We start from the raw sequence: 12,841 nt of genomic DNA on the forward strand, positions 1-12,841 counted from the left end.
ATTTTGTGGGTATCAGCGGCTGCAAACATCACAGACCTTGGGACAATCATTTCCGGCAAGAAAAAAAATAACTCAACTAGAAGAAAATAAAGTTAAATGTACTTCACGCTTATGAATCAACTAAACATAATGGCTAAAAGGCGTAAAAATCACTCACGCCTCTACGTTCTGGAATAATGTGAATACTCTGACTTACTGAACTAAAGCTATGCTGTATTTTACAAATCTAAACCCAGATTTAACATGTTGGCCAAACCCTAAAAATTCTCAAGATTTCTTGAAAGCATTCTGCCCATACTTCTGTGGCATGTCCTTTCACCTTCCCTATAGTATATATTCTTTTTTAAAAAAAAATTAAAAACAATTTTCTACGGCGGGTGACCGGAAGCTCAAACTGTTTTCTGAGACCCGGGTTCGCTGAGCCCCGCGGCCAGCTCGGAGGTACTGAGCATGCGTGCAAACCGAGGCCGGCTCGCCCTGGTAAAGGTCAGGGTCTCGAGAACGGCCCGGTACTCTACTGCGGAAGGACCGACTGCCACCGCCGTCCTGCGAGCAGAAGCTCCGCACCGGGAACCCTTGCATCTTCAGACGCCTTTCCCAAACCAGCCGGGACTACCGGAACGATCGGCGCGTCCGAACCGACCGCCCTCCCGCACGCACTTCCGGTCCTAGCAGGAAGGGGAGGACTCCGGCCGAGCGTGCTCGCCCCACAGGCCGCGCATGCGCCTTCCTCCTGGCGGCTCGGGAGCGCCTCACCGGGTCGACTTTGCGCTCGGGTTGAGAGTGCGCCTGCGCGGTCGCTGGGGGGCTCTCCACCTCCGCCTCCCCTCCCCCTGACGCCCCGTGGGGGCTCCGGGCCCGGCGGGACCATGTTCACCAGCACCGGCTCCAGTGGGCTTTGTGAGTACCGGCTTCTCCATCCTTGGGGCTCTCTTCGCTCCGTCCTGGGCACTTCCCGGACCCGGCTTGGGGGCCCCGGGGACTCGGCTTTGCAAAAGGCTAGGGGGCCCCTTGCGTCCCGCGTCCGAGCCTTGGCAGTTCTTGGGGGGGGGCAGCGGGTGCCGTCCCCACCGCAGCCCCGAAGGCCGAGGGGGACGCCACGTCCAGTTGGTTCCCAGTACCTCCCGGGGCACGGTGCGCAGCAGCTCCTGCCCTGCTGCAGGTGGGCTGGGCAGTTGGGGTCCGGCCGGCAGCCCCGCTGCTCTCGTGGCCCGGGCCCACGCACGCCCTTGATGGCTCTAGTCCGGGGCTGGACGACATCCCCTTGGGGCGACGCAGGAATTCTGCCCGCTTCCCTCTCACCTTTCATTCATACGAGCAGCTTTGGGACCTACCTGACTCCCGGAACGTGTGAATTTCACCCTCCCCTCTAACATCTGCCTGTTCCCTTAGTTTTAACTCTCGTGTACTTCTTCCCCTTTGTCCCTGAAGAGTTTTGGGGAGCCAGAAAACTGACTAAAGCGCTTTAAAGTGCAGTTAGGAAGTCATTTGGCCACAGAACGCACGCTTTGCTCCTGGATGTGATCAGCTCCACCCGCCTGGAGTGTCAAGCTGTGGTCAGGAGGTAGAAGGCCGAGAAGTTTCAGCCTCCGAAGCACCTTTCCCCCACACCCACTGTGTTGAATTGACTTTAGAGAGAGCGGACTCTTAACTACACAGTGTTGAGATTAGGCGCTGATACACCAGTAGCAAACTGAACAAGCTTCAATTCGCAGTTACTTATCGCTGTTGGTACTTCCCATTTCCGCATGCCAAGTTTCTGTTGCCAGAGCACAGAAGTGCCTGGCATCTCCAGAAAAAGTACGTTCTGTTGTGAATGTCAGGAGTCGTTCAGAGAGCTGAGTGAATAACTGCCAGAGACAACGACATCATCCTAAATCATCCTCCATCTCACCATAGGCTTTGGAGTGGGTTTAATGTTTATTTACGATTCCATCATATTTCATAGCTGATTTATGGAACCCATCATATATTGGCCCCAGAATCCGTCAGAGCTACTAGTGAGTTCATCTTCAAACTACTGGTTGGAGGAATAAGGTAGTGTGTTTTTCCTAGGGCTACGGTTTGTAGGTGGATATGACACTGGCAGTAAATTTCTTCGGTTTAGTTGTTCTTGGCACATTGAGGCACCCTTTAACACCAAACATACACATCAGTGTTAAAAAGTGAGAGAGTGGCTGGAGAGGTGGCTCAGCAGGTAAAATGCTTGCACGGGAAGTGTGAAGATCTAATTTCCAGTACCTAGGTAATAGCCAGGCATGGCAGTGCGTGTCTGTAACCCTGCCAATGAGAGGGGGAGATAGGAGGGTCCCCAGGGCTGCTAGCCAGCCAGTCTGGCTAAGCTGCTAAGTCCCAAGTCCAGTGGGAGACCGTGCACCCCCAAAATAAGTACATAAATTAATAAATCAGTGGAGGCGTGATTGAGGGAGACATCCAACATCAACTTTCACACGTACACGCACACACATGCAGGAGAAACCTGATTAGTAGCAAGCGGTACCGTGTTACGGATTAGGTTCTGTGGGCAAAATGTAGTCCAGGTTGAAGCGGCAGAACTCTAGGAAAGGTGGTTCCTTGTTACCGATGGCACAGGTAGCTTGGCTCTCTTCACCGTCTGAAATAAGCGTATCAGAGTGTAGCAGTTAGTGGGATGGCTTTTCCTTGTGGGACCTGCTTTCTGTGCACACTTAACAAGTATTCAGGACCTGTGTGTGTTTGGTTTTGGGAACACAGTGCTGAGCAAGCCTTAGGTTCTGTGCTAGCGTTGACCGTAGAGCGTGGTGGTTCCCCTAGACCAGTCATTTCCATCCCATAGAACCAGTTCAGGTCCTGAATGCTAGTGGCTTTTCCTGCATCAGCATTTTCTCCTGTGTAACCACCCTCTTGAGTGGCATCCTTCAGATAGGCAGCTTGACAGGTGTGTGGTGAAGCAGAGGTCTGCTCCTGAGTGAGTGTCCTCAGGAAGGGTGAGCATCTCTGCCTGCCCTAGAGGTGGAGAAAGATCCCTGCCATTTCCTGCCCCTGCATTTTTCTCACATTGAAGTTAGGAGATAAGGGTGCTTTAATGTTAACACTAACCCCCACATTCATTCAGCAGGTGTCTGTTGAGTACCCCATTCTCTCAGCAGTTGTCTGTTGGGTACCCCGTTCATTCAGCAGGTGTCTGTTGAGTACCCCATTCTCTCAGCAGTTGTCTGTTGGGTACCCCGTTCATTCAGCAGGTGTCTGTTGAGTACCCCATTCTCTCAGCAGTTGTCTGTTGGGTACCCCATCCACTCAGCAGGTGTTTGTTGGGTACCCCATTCACTCAGCAGGTGTCTGTTAGTGCACCCCACTATTCAGCAGGTGTCTGTTAGTGTACCCCACTATTCAGCAGGTGTCTGTTAGTGTACCCCACTCATTCAGCAGGTGTCTGTTAGTGTACCCCACTCATTCAGCAGGTGTCTGTTAGTGTACCCCACTCATTCAGCAGGTGTCTGTTAGTGTACCCCACTCATTCAGCAGGTGTCTGTTAGTGTACCCCACTCATTCAGCAGGTGTCTGTTAGTGTACCCCACTCATTCAGCAGGTGTCTGTTAGTGTACCCCATCCACTCAGCAGGTGTCTGTTAGTGTACCCCATCCATTCAGCAGGTGTCTGTTATTGTACCCCATTCACTCAGCAGGTGTCTGTTAGTGTACCCCACTCACTCAGCAGGTGTCTGTTAATGTACCCCACTCACTCAGCAGGTGTCTGTTAGTGTACCCCATTCACTCAGCAGGTGTCTGTTAGTGTACCCCATTCACTCAGCAGGTGTCTGTTAGTGTACCCCAATTCACTCAGCAGGTGTCTGTTAGTGTACCCCAATTCATTCAGCAGGTGTCTGTTAGTGTACCCCATTCATTCAGCAGGTGTCTGTTAGTGTACCCCATCCACTTAGCAGGTGTCTGTTAGTGTACCCCAATTCATTCAGCAGGTGTCTGTTAGTGTACCCCAATTCATTCAGCAGGTGTCTGTTAGTGTACCCCAATTCATTCAGCAGGTGTCTGTTAGTGTACCCCATTCTCTCAGCAGGTGTCTGTTGGGTACCCCATTCTCTCAGCAGGTGTCTATTGGGTACCCCATTCTCTCAGCAGGTGTCTGTTGGGTACCCCATTCTCTCAGCAGGTGTCTATTGGGTACCCCATTCTCTCAGCAGGTGTCTGTTAGTGTACCCCATTCTCTCAGCAGGTGTCTGTTGGGTACCCCATTCTCTCAGCAGGTGTCTATTGGGTACCCCATTCTCTCAGCAGGTGTCTGTTGGGTACCCCATTCTCTCATCAGGTGTCTGTTGAGTACCTTCTGAAACCGTGTGGTTTATCCAGATGGTAAAGTGGAGACTAAAGGAAGCCACCATGAATAGATTGATAAGTCACTAAAGCTTCCCAAGGGTGTCACATGCAGTCAAGGCAGAGGTGGAAGTTACTGCGCAGTGCTGCGCTGTGTGTAGGGAAGAAGCCTTGAGCGTGTAAAGGAGCCAAGCATGTCAGCTGTAGTCGGACTTTCTTTTCTCCTGCCAGCACTCCCAAATAATGGCCTGGAGATGTATTATTAATTATGAAACTTTGGCCTTTAGCTTAGTTGTTTTGAACTAGCTCTTATAACTTAAATTAGTCCATATTTTTATGAATCTCCATTCTACCACATGACTTTTACCTCTGTTCCATTCTGTGTGCCCGAATCATTCCACATCAGACTGGCATATTTCAAGCACCTAGATTCCACTCTCTGCCCGATGTCCCGCCTATCTCTCCTGCTTAGCTATTGGCCATTTAGCTCTTATTAAACCAATCAGAAGGTGCCTTAGGCAGAGACACACGGCTTTACAGTGTCAACGAATATCTACAACAGAAAATCATTTTGGAGAAAGGAGGCAGCGTGCATGAGGATCAACGCAGGTGCAGCAGATTGTGTACAGCGTTCTGAAGGAGCCATAGTCCTGTGGCTGCAGTCTGCACGGAATCATGCATGCAGTCATTTTATTAATATGTGTTCTCATTGCTCATTCGCATCACCGTTACTCACATAGTCCTGTGGCTGCAGTCTGCATGGAATCATACGTGCAGTCATTTTATTAATACGTGTTCTCACTGCTCATTCGCATCACCGTATAGATTTGCTATGTATGCTGCACACAGCAAACACTAATTACATGTTTGATGTATTCCATCCAGGTCTAGTTCCCAAGGAATTCCGTGTCTAGAAGGACAGCTGTGCTCAGGGCAGTGTGTTTATCGCAGGGTGTCTGGTAGGGGAGATGACTTGCTTGCAAGAAGCAGTATTTGAGCTGATATTGATTGATTGATTGAGGTGAAGGTTTGTTAGGCCTAACAGTGGAGAGCGCTGAACACAGCAGGTCAAGGTCAAGAGGCAAGAGGTAAAGAACTAGGGACTTGTTGATGCCTGGAGTGAGCAGTCCTGAGGTGAAGTCCTCAGAGGGCAGTGTAAGGTGCGACAGGAACTGGGGCCACAACCTGTAGACGTTAGAATGTCCGTGAGCGAGAAGCAGTGGAGTTGGGGAAGCTGGCCGAGGAGTGGCTGAGGATGGTGTGTGTGCATGTGCAAAGATTCAAGGGAGGGAGCAGTTCATAGACAAACGCTGGCAAGGTTCAAAACCAAGTCCGAAAAGTGGTTTTTTTGGAAGGAAGGGGCACTCCCAGAACCTTTCCAGAACAGCTTGTCCTGTCGTCATGGAGATAAGTGAGATTGCCGTGACCAAGGAGTGAGTAGGATGCAGAGAGGCGATGGTGAGCTGGAGATGCATTTCACGAATAGGTCACGTGGGGGAGCTGCACTTTGCGGTGATCGCGGGAGAGCTCATGTCCAGAGAGACAGTCTGGGGCATTGTTAATGCTGTTGGACAGGACCCAGAGGGGCGGGTGAGCGTGAAGAGTCCTGAGGTGCAGGAGGAGGCAACAAGGTCTGCTTCTCACGGTGGGAAGAAAATGGGAGTGGTTTCCAGCCGCGGAGCTGAAGTTTCCAGCCAGCGCAGAGCGTGTTTACGTGCCTTTCTGGGTCCTGTCTCAGAGTTACCTTCCGAAGGGCTGATCTGGGTACCGAAATCTGGACTCCCTTCTCAGCTTTCGGAAATCTGTCTTTTTTAAGGCTTTCCCCGAGAGTCAGTTAAACGAGCATCGAGGTGAGAGATGGGCCCACAGGAAGGGAGGGAGAACAGCCAGGCTTGTGGGGAGATGCCGAAGGCCTGATTAAGATGGTAACACTGAGAACGGACAGTGTCCTAGTTCCCTCTGCTGTGATAAAGACACTGTGATTGACAGCCACTTGGAGGAAAGGGGTTTATTCACTTCAGCTTACAGGCCATATGGAGGGGAGCCAGGACAAGAGCTCAAGTCGGGAGCCTGTAGTAGAAACTGAGGCAGAGACCATGCGAGTGCCGCTTGCTACTTGCTGTCCATGACTGGCTCAGCTTACTTTGTTCCACCCATCGGGGGCTGGGCCTGCCCACAAGCTGATGTGATGGAGGCAGAAGTCTTCACTTGAGACCCCTCTCCCTAGATGTGTCTGTGTTTATGTCAAGTTGGCAAAAACCAAGTGGTATACACAGCATAGGGAGGAATGGAAAGAAAGGTGTTTAGCTGGGTAGTGTGTCAATCAAGCACTTTAGATCGAGGGGAGGAGAAGGGATCCGAGGTGACGGTTTATAATCTTGGATTACCGCTCACTAAAGTGGGGAATGCAGAGAACGAGAAGCTTGTTTGTTTGGAAGGTGAGTGTCGAAGTGTCTTCAGAGTCCGGGTGGAGACACAGGAGACGCTCAGGGAGTGACCAGAGTGCAGTAAGTGGTGTTAGAGGAGCGAGGATAGCACTTTCCGGCATTCTGCTGTGTGCAGCATGGGCAGAGGAGCCCGCAGAGCAGGCAGTGGTCTTGTCTCTGGCTCAGCCGGACCCGCCATCATTAGCTTCTCATTAGCTTCTCACGCTGTCCCTTTTTAGTGACAGCCCATCCCCAGCCCGGGGTCCTCCCGGTCCTGTCAGCCCTTGCCCAGCACTTCTCTGTGACGTAGCCAGTCTTTCATTTGCTGTCTTGTCTAGACCCAGCCACGGCTATTCCTGGCTGGCTGTGCGTGTCGAATAAGACTCCAGCCAGTCGAGTGTTAACTTTGTGTCTGATCCAGGCTGAGCTCTAGGCAGTTTCTCGGTTAAGTGTCTTGGATTTGGCCATCCCTGTGTGCTCTTTCCATTTTATCTCTGGCTTCAAGATTGTTCCACATCTCTCCACATGTCACACTCAGCCCAGCCAAAGAAACAAAGCAGCACAGCCTCCCTCCCCCTAGGAAAACCCCCCAAACCACCGAGCACTCCCTCGCTTTCCTGCTTGTTTCTGTTCACACTCAGCTGTGCCCCCCCCCCCCCGCTTTCTCTTTCCAAAGCTGTGTTTCTCCGTTTTTTTTGGTTCTCCTCTTCCAAGAGAACAAGCCTGGATCTAGGCAGAGCTGATGCTCTCCTGTGGACTCCTCAGAGACTCTTGGGGTACTCCCAGAGCTGGGAGCCTCTCACTTGCTCCCCCCTTGACTTGGGGGTGTGTCTTTGCTGTGTGAAGGAGACTGTCCTTCAGAACCCTCATGACAGAAAGGACAGTGAGGTCGCCTTGATTAAAAAAAGCCCCTAGATTTTATTTTGCCCAGGTAAATGTTTGGTAAGTGTAAGGGTGAAGTGGTCTCTTCTGAGTTTTTCTTGTAAATAGGAAACACACATCTCTGATGACATGCATCCCCTGGCCCAGCTGCTGAGCAGTCCCTTCCTAACTGGTCTTTCTGGAAGCCCGTCTCCATGCCTCCCGCAGCATCCCGCATCCCACCTCCCTCCTCCCGCCTCCTGCCTCCCGCCTCCCTTCCCTTTCTAGCTCTCTGCGGCTTGTCTTCTTGATGATCCCGGCTGTGGTGAGGCTGTCCCACCAACTGCCAAAGCTGCTCTGGACAAAGTGTCCGGTGGCATGTGACATCCAGTGGTGCTGTCCCTCTCTCCTTTTGAGATTTCAAATGTTATTTTCTGTGTATGATTTGCCTGTGCATATGTGTGTGCATTGCGGACACGGCTGGTGCCGGAGGAGGTGAGAGGAGGCATCAGATTCCCTAGAACTGGAGTTGTGGATGTTTGCGAGCCACTGTAGGGAAGCTGGGAACCGAATGCTGGTTCCTCTGCAAGGGCAGGGTTCTAACTCTGGAACCTCAGACGGTGTTTCTTACTGCCATGATGGTTGTTGTATTTCTTCTTTTCCCCTTTCAGCAATCTCATTCTGCCCAGACAGGCTTCAAACTCACAGCGATCTCGCCCCAGCCTCCCAGGTGCTGGGGTTGCAGGCATGAGTTACTCCACCCCGCTGGAGTCCTCATCGTAGAGGACTCTTCTCTGATTTTTGGCCTGTTTCTTGCTCCCCCTCCCCCATCTCTTCATTCCCCTTGAACATGTCTACTTAGTGTCTTTTCACCTGCAGAGAGTGCTGGATTTGGCATTACGTTAGAACAGCAGTTCCAGTGCATCATGGAGGGCAAAGCCTGCGTTCTTTGAGGTAACGAGCTGTGCTGGTTAATTTTTTGTCAGGTTGACACAGTTGGTCCAGAAGAGGACACGCCTCCCTCAGATGCCCTGTAGGCGAGTCTTTGAGGCATTTTCTTGATTAATGATTGCTGCAGGAGGGCCCAGACCACTGAGGGTGGTGCCATGCCTAGGCAGGTGGTCCTGGGTTCTGTAAGAAAGCAGGCAGCGTGAGCCATGGGGAGCAAGCCAGCAAGCAACACCTCCATGGCCTCTGCGTCAGCTCCTGCCTTCCGGTCCCTGCCCTGACATCCCTCAGCGATGGAGTGTGACGTGAGAGTTGTAAGGTGAAACAATTCCCATCCTCTGCAGTGGCTTCTGGTCGTTTTTATTTTTATTATTTTAATCACACCATAGTGAGCTAACTAAGGCATGAGTGCATCAGACTTTCTTTGGACAGCCAGCTTCCAGATAATGACACAGGGCCTTCTAATTAAGTATGAAAGCTTGACCTTAGCTTAGGCTTGTTCCCAGCTAGCTTTTATAATTTAAATTAGCCTGTTTATATTAATCTGTAATCTGCCACATGGCTCATTACCTATCCTCCATGCTGTATGTCCAACTCCCTTCGTGTTTTGCGAAAACCTCACACCAGCTCCCCACCACCCCAGGTCCTCTCTCTCTCTCTCCCCGAAAGTCCTGCCTAGCTATTGGATGTTCAGCTTTCTATTAAACCAATCAGAAGGTGCCTTTCATACAGCGTGATCAAATATCCCGCAAGAGAGTGTAGTAGGAGTAGATGAAAGAATTTTTGTGTGGTTAGATGGCTGTGTGAACCTGAGTGAAACACAGCTGGATTCAGACCTTTGAGGATGAAGACACCAAGGAGTCGTGCTGACAGCATTCTGACAGCACATGGTGGCACCACCGTGGACCGGTCAGTGTAATGTGAGGGACGCAGTGCCCAGCTGGACTGTGATTACTCCTGAGCTAATCTGTCTGCAGTTCACATGATTTGTTTGGGAGCCCAGTCAGGTTTGATGAAGGCCCATTGACATTAAGCTTGGTGTGGACATAAGTCACGTGACTCCTCAGTCCAGTCTCCGGGCCTGAAGCCCCATCTGCTTCAGGAACCTGAATATCTGTCCCCATGTGATGATGGACATTATCCCTGCTCTTCGTCAGGATAAAACCATGTTCTCAGAACTTAGTGTGATCATAGTGAAATTGACCAGATATGTAGTTGTGTGCTCATATCTCAGATGACCGGTGCCATGGCACAGAGAGAGGCTCATTTCAACAGCTCACCGTACCCAGCTCGCTGCATTAACAGTGCAGCGTCCCTTCCCTCTTCCCCACTTTGGACTGGACATGCTGGTTTAGTCTGTATTTTGGTGAGGTGCTAACCTTTTTGATAGACAGCTGCTCTTGTGTTCTGGTGCCTTAGTGGACACTTGGTGCCGTAGCTGTTCACTTGATACATCTGGAAGAGGGACTTCGGTTGAGGGATTGCCTCCCTTCGATTGGTTTGTAGGCCTGTCTGTGAGGCCTGTTCTCCCTCCCTCCTTATGTCCCTCCCTCCCTCCCTCCCTCCCTCCCCCCTCCCTCCCTCCCTCCCTCCCTCCCTTCTTCCTTCATCTCTTCTTTCTTCCCTCCTTTCTTCTTCCTCCTCCTTTTCCTCCTCCTCCTCCTCTTCTTCATTTTAAAGACAGGGTTTCTCTGTGTAGCTCTGACAGTCCTGGAACTAGCTCTGTAGACCAGACTGACCTTGAACTCAGAGGTCTGCCTGCCTCTGCCTCCCAAGTGCTGTGATTAAAGGCCTGCACTAGTAGGCTCAGCTTTGTGAGGCATTTTCTTAATTGCGAATTGGAATAAGAGGCTCCATCCCACTGTGGGCAGTGCCGTACCTGAGCAGGTGGGCCAAGCTATATAAAAAGTTAGCTGAATGTGAGCCTGGAAACAGTCCAGTACATGGAATCCTCGCTTCAGTTCCTGCCCGGGCTTCCCTCCGTGATTACTCTGTGAGATCTGTGACCTGCAAACCAGATTAGCCCTTTGGGCTCCAGCTGGTTGGTTATGGTGTTTATCACGGCAGCAGGATGTAGGCCAGGAGTTGGTTATGGTATTTATCACAGCAGCAGGAGGTAGAACAGGAGTTGGTTATGGTGTTTATCACGGCAGCAGGACGTAGACCAGGACAGCTCATCTTTACTGTTCTGTTTACTGTGTTTTGTCAGCAAAGTGTAGGAAGCTGGGTTTTCTTTGTTTGTTTTTGTTTTTTGTTTTTTTGAAACTGGGTTTCTCTGTAGCTTTGGAGCCTGTCCTGGAATTAACCAACCTGGTCCTGGACTCACAGAGATCCGCCTGTCTCTGCCTCCCGAGTGTTGGGATTAAAGGTGTGTGCCACCACCACCCAACTAAGCTGGGTTTTCAAAGGTGACTTTAGACTTTGTGCATCTCTGTTCTAGTCAAGTCTGGGTTGTCCACAGGCTGTTCCTTCATTTTTCTGTCTAATGGTTTAACAGGTAGCTATTTAAAGACCATTTTTGAGGGCCAGTCACTCTTCTGGGTTCCCAGAGTTTAGTTTCATAGTGGCCCGAGACCAAATGTATAGTCATGTGGCTGGTGCTCTCAAAGCCCAACTCTTGGTTTTATTTCATAAAAGCTTTAGGACTGTACTCTGAAATGCCAAGAAATAATATGACTTATTTACAAGTTTTAGCTAAAAAAAGGAAAAAAATGAGACATTAAGCAGAATGGGAGAAACTTAGGGAAGGATGTTTCTTTACACTGAAAATTGAGATTAGCCACTCTTTAGAAAATATGGAAATTAGAGACACAGTTATCAGTTTTATTTATCCTTTTCCTACACATTTATGCTTTTGTTGTAAAATAGCTGACTTTATTGTCATAAAACAAATATATGTTCATCAAACTTCTAAAGTGTAGAAAATTACTAAGAATAAATAAGTGGCATTTACTGATATTTGGGGGCTGATTCTATTTTATTTTCCAGCTGGGAACTGAATAACCACTAAATAAATAAAAAACAAATTTGCCAAATTCAAATATTGCTTTGTGTATGATTTTAATTCACCCACCAGAATCTTTTATTTTGTTGTTTTTGGCTTTTGCTTTTTGAGACAAGGTTTTATAATACAGTCTTGGATTGGCCTGGAACTCATAGAGAGCCTCCTGCGCCTGCGTCCTGGGATTAACAGAACATGCCACCATGCTTGGGTCCAACACAATCTTTCATGGTGCAGTTGGGATTGCGTGTGTTGTTTCTTTGTGGTGTTTTGGCTTTCCTGTTCACTATAAACGTATCTCCAGTGTGCCGTTCTTGAATAGTGAGAGTTGGCCCCTCCACTCTGCTGAGAGCATCTTGATTTGAAAATGTTCCTGAGCTGGGCGGTGGTGGCGCACACCTTTAATCCCAGCACTCGGGAGGCAGAGGCAGGCGGATCTCTGTGAGTTCGAGGCCAGCCTGGTCTACAAGAGCTAGTTCCAGGACAGGAACCAAAAGCTACAGAGAAACCCTGTCTCGAAAAATCCAAAAAGAAAAAAAGAAAATGTTCCTGGAAGGTAAAGTAGACCAGGCTGTGCCGAGCTGATAGAGCGTTTACCTAAGGTGCATGACGATGTGACCATTCCCAGCACTGCGTAAAATCACCAGTTCAGGGTCATCCTCTGTTACCTAGGGTGTTGAGGCCAGCTTGGGGTCTGTCTTAAAAATAAAAATAAGAGTTAAATAAAGCAGAGTAAAGTGCATTGTCAGAACTTTTGGCACATAGTGCCAAATTCCAGCCCTTAATGGTGGTACTGAATTAGAACGTGACAAGCAGTTTGATAGAGAAGATTGCTGTGCTTGCTACACGTAATCCCTCAGCTGCCTGTGAGGGTCATGAAGCTGTTGTTCCTCACTGCCAGCCAGCGCAGGGTCTCAGAGAATCATCTGAGGATCTTGTAGCCGGTCTGTGGGAGAGCTGAGATTTGACCGAGATTCTTCCCCTCCAGTGCACACTTCCCACCCTCCTCTCCCTCTTCCTGCAGCAGGACCAGGACCAGCAGGGAAGTGTGTCCTGACTAGAACTTTGCACGATGTATTTTGTGTGTGTATGCGTGTGTGTGCATGTGAGTGTGTGAGTATCTGCGCGTGTGCATATGTGCACATGCGCGCATGCGTGCATGGGTGTGTGTGCGGGCGTGCATGTGTGAATATGTGTGAGTGTGTGTGTGTTTCCTTTCCCCACTCATTTACATATTCCTTCCTTCACCTGCCACATGCTCAGCCTGGGTCAGTTTCAGTTTCAGTACTGAAAGTAGA

At 49.9% G+C, this 12,841-nt stretch overlaps 1 protein-coding gene across 1 annotated transcript in view; it reads left to right on the plus strand.

Annotated features, from left to right (window-relative positions):
- The first annotated feature begins 714 nt into the window (after nucleotides 1-714).
- Ubac2 (UBA domain containing 2) overlaps nucleotides 715-12,841 on the plus strand; it is a 158,651-nt gene continuing 146,524 nt past the window's right edge. The window contains exon 1 of the mRNA XM_041669088.1: nucleotides 715-900. Within this exon, the coding sequence (XP_041525022.1) occupies nucleotides 870-900 (31 nt within the window). The 5' untranslated portion in view covers nucleotides 715-869. The remainder of the gene's footprint in view (nucleotides 901-12,841) is intronic.

Source organism: Microtus oregoni, unplaced genomic scaffold, assembly GCF_018167655.1.
Source record: "Microtus oregoni isolate MIOR12 unplaced genomic scaffold, Mior012 000001F_ref0000356, whole genome shotgun sequence".
Classification (NCBI taxonomy): domain Eukaryota; kingdom Metazoa; phylum Chordata; class Mammalia; order Rodentia; family Cricetidae; genus Microtus; species Microtus oregoni.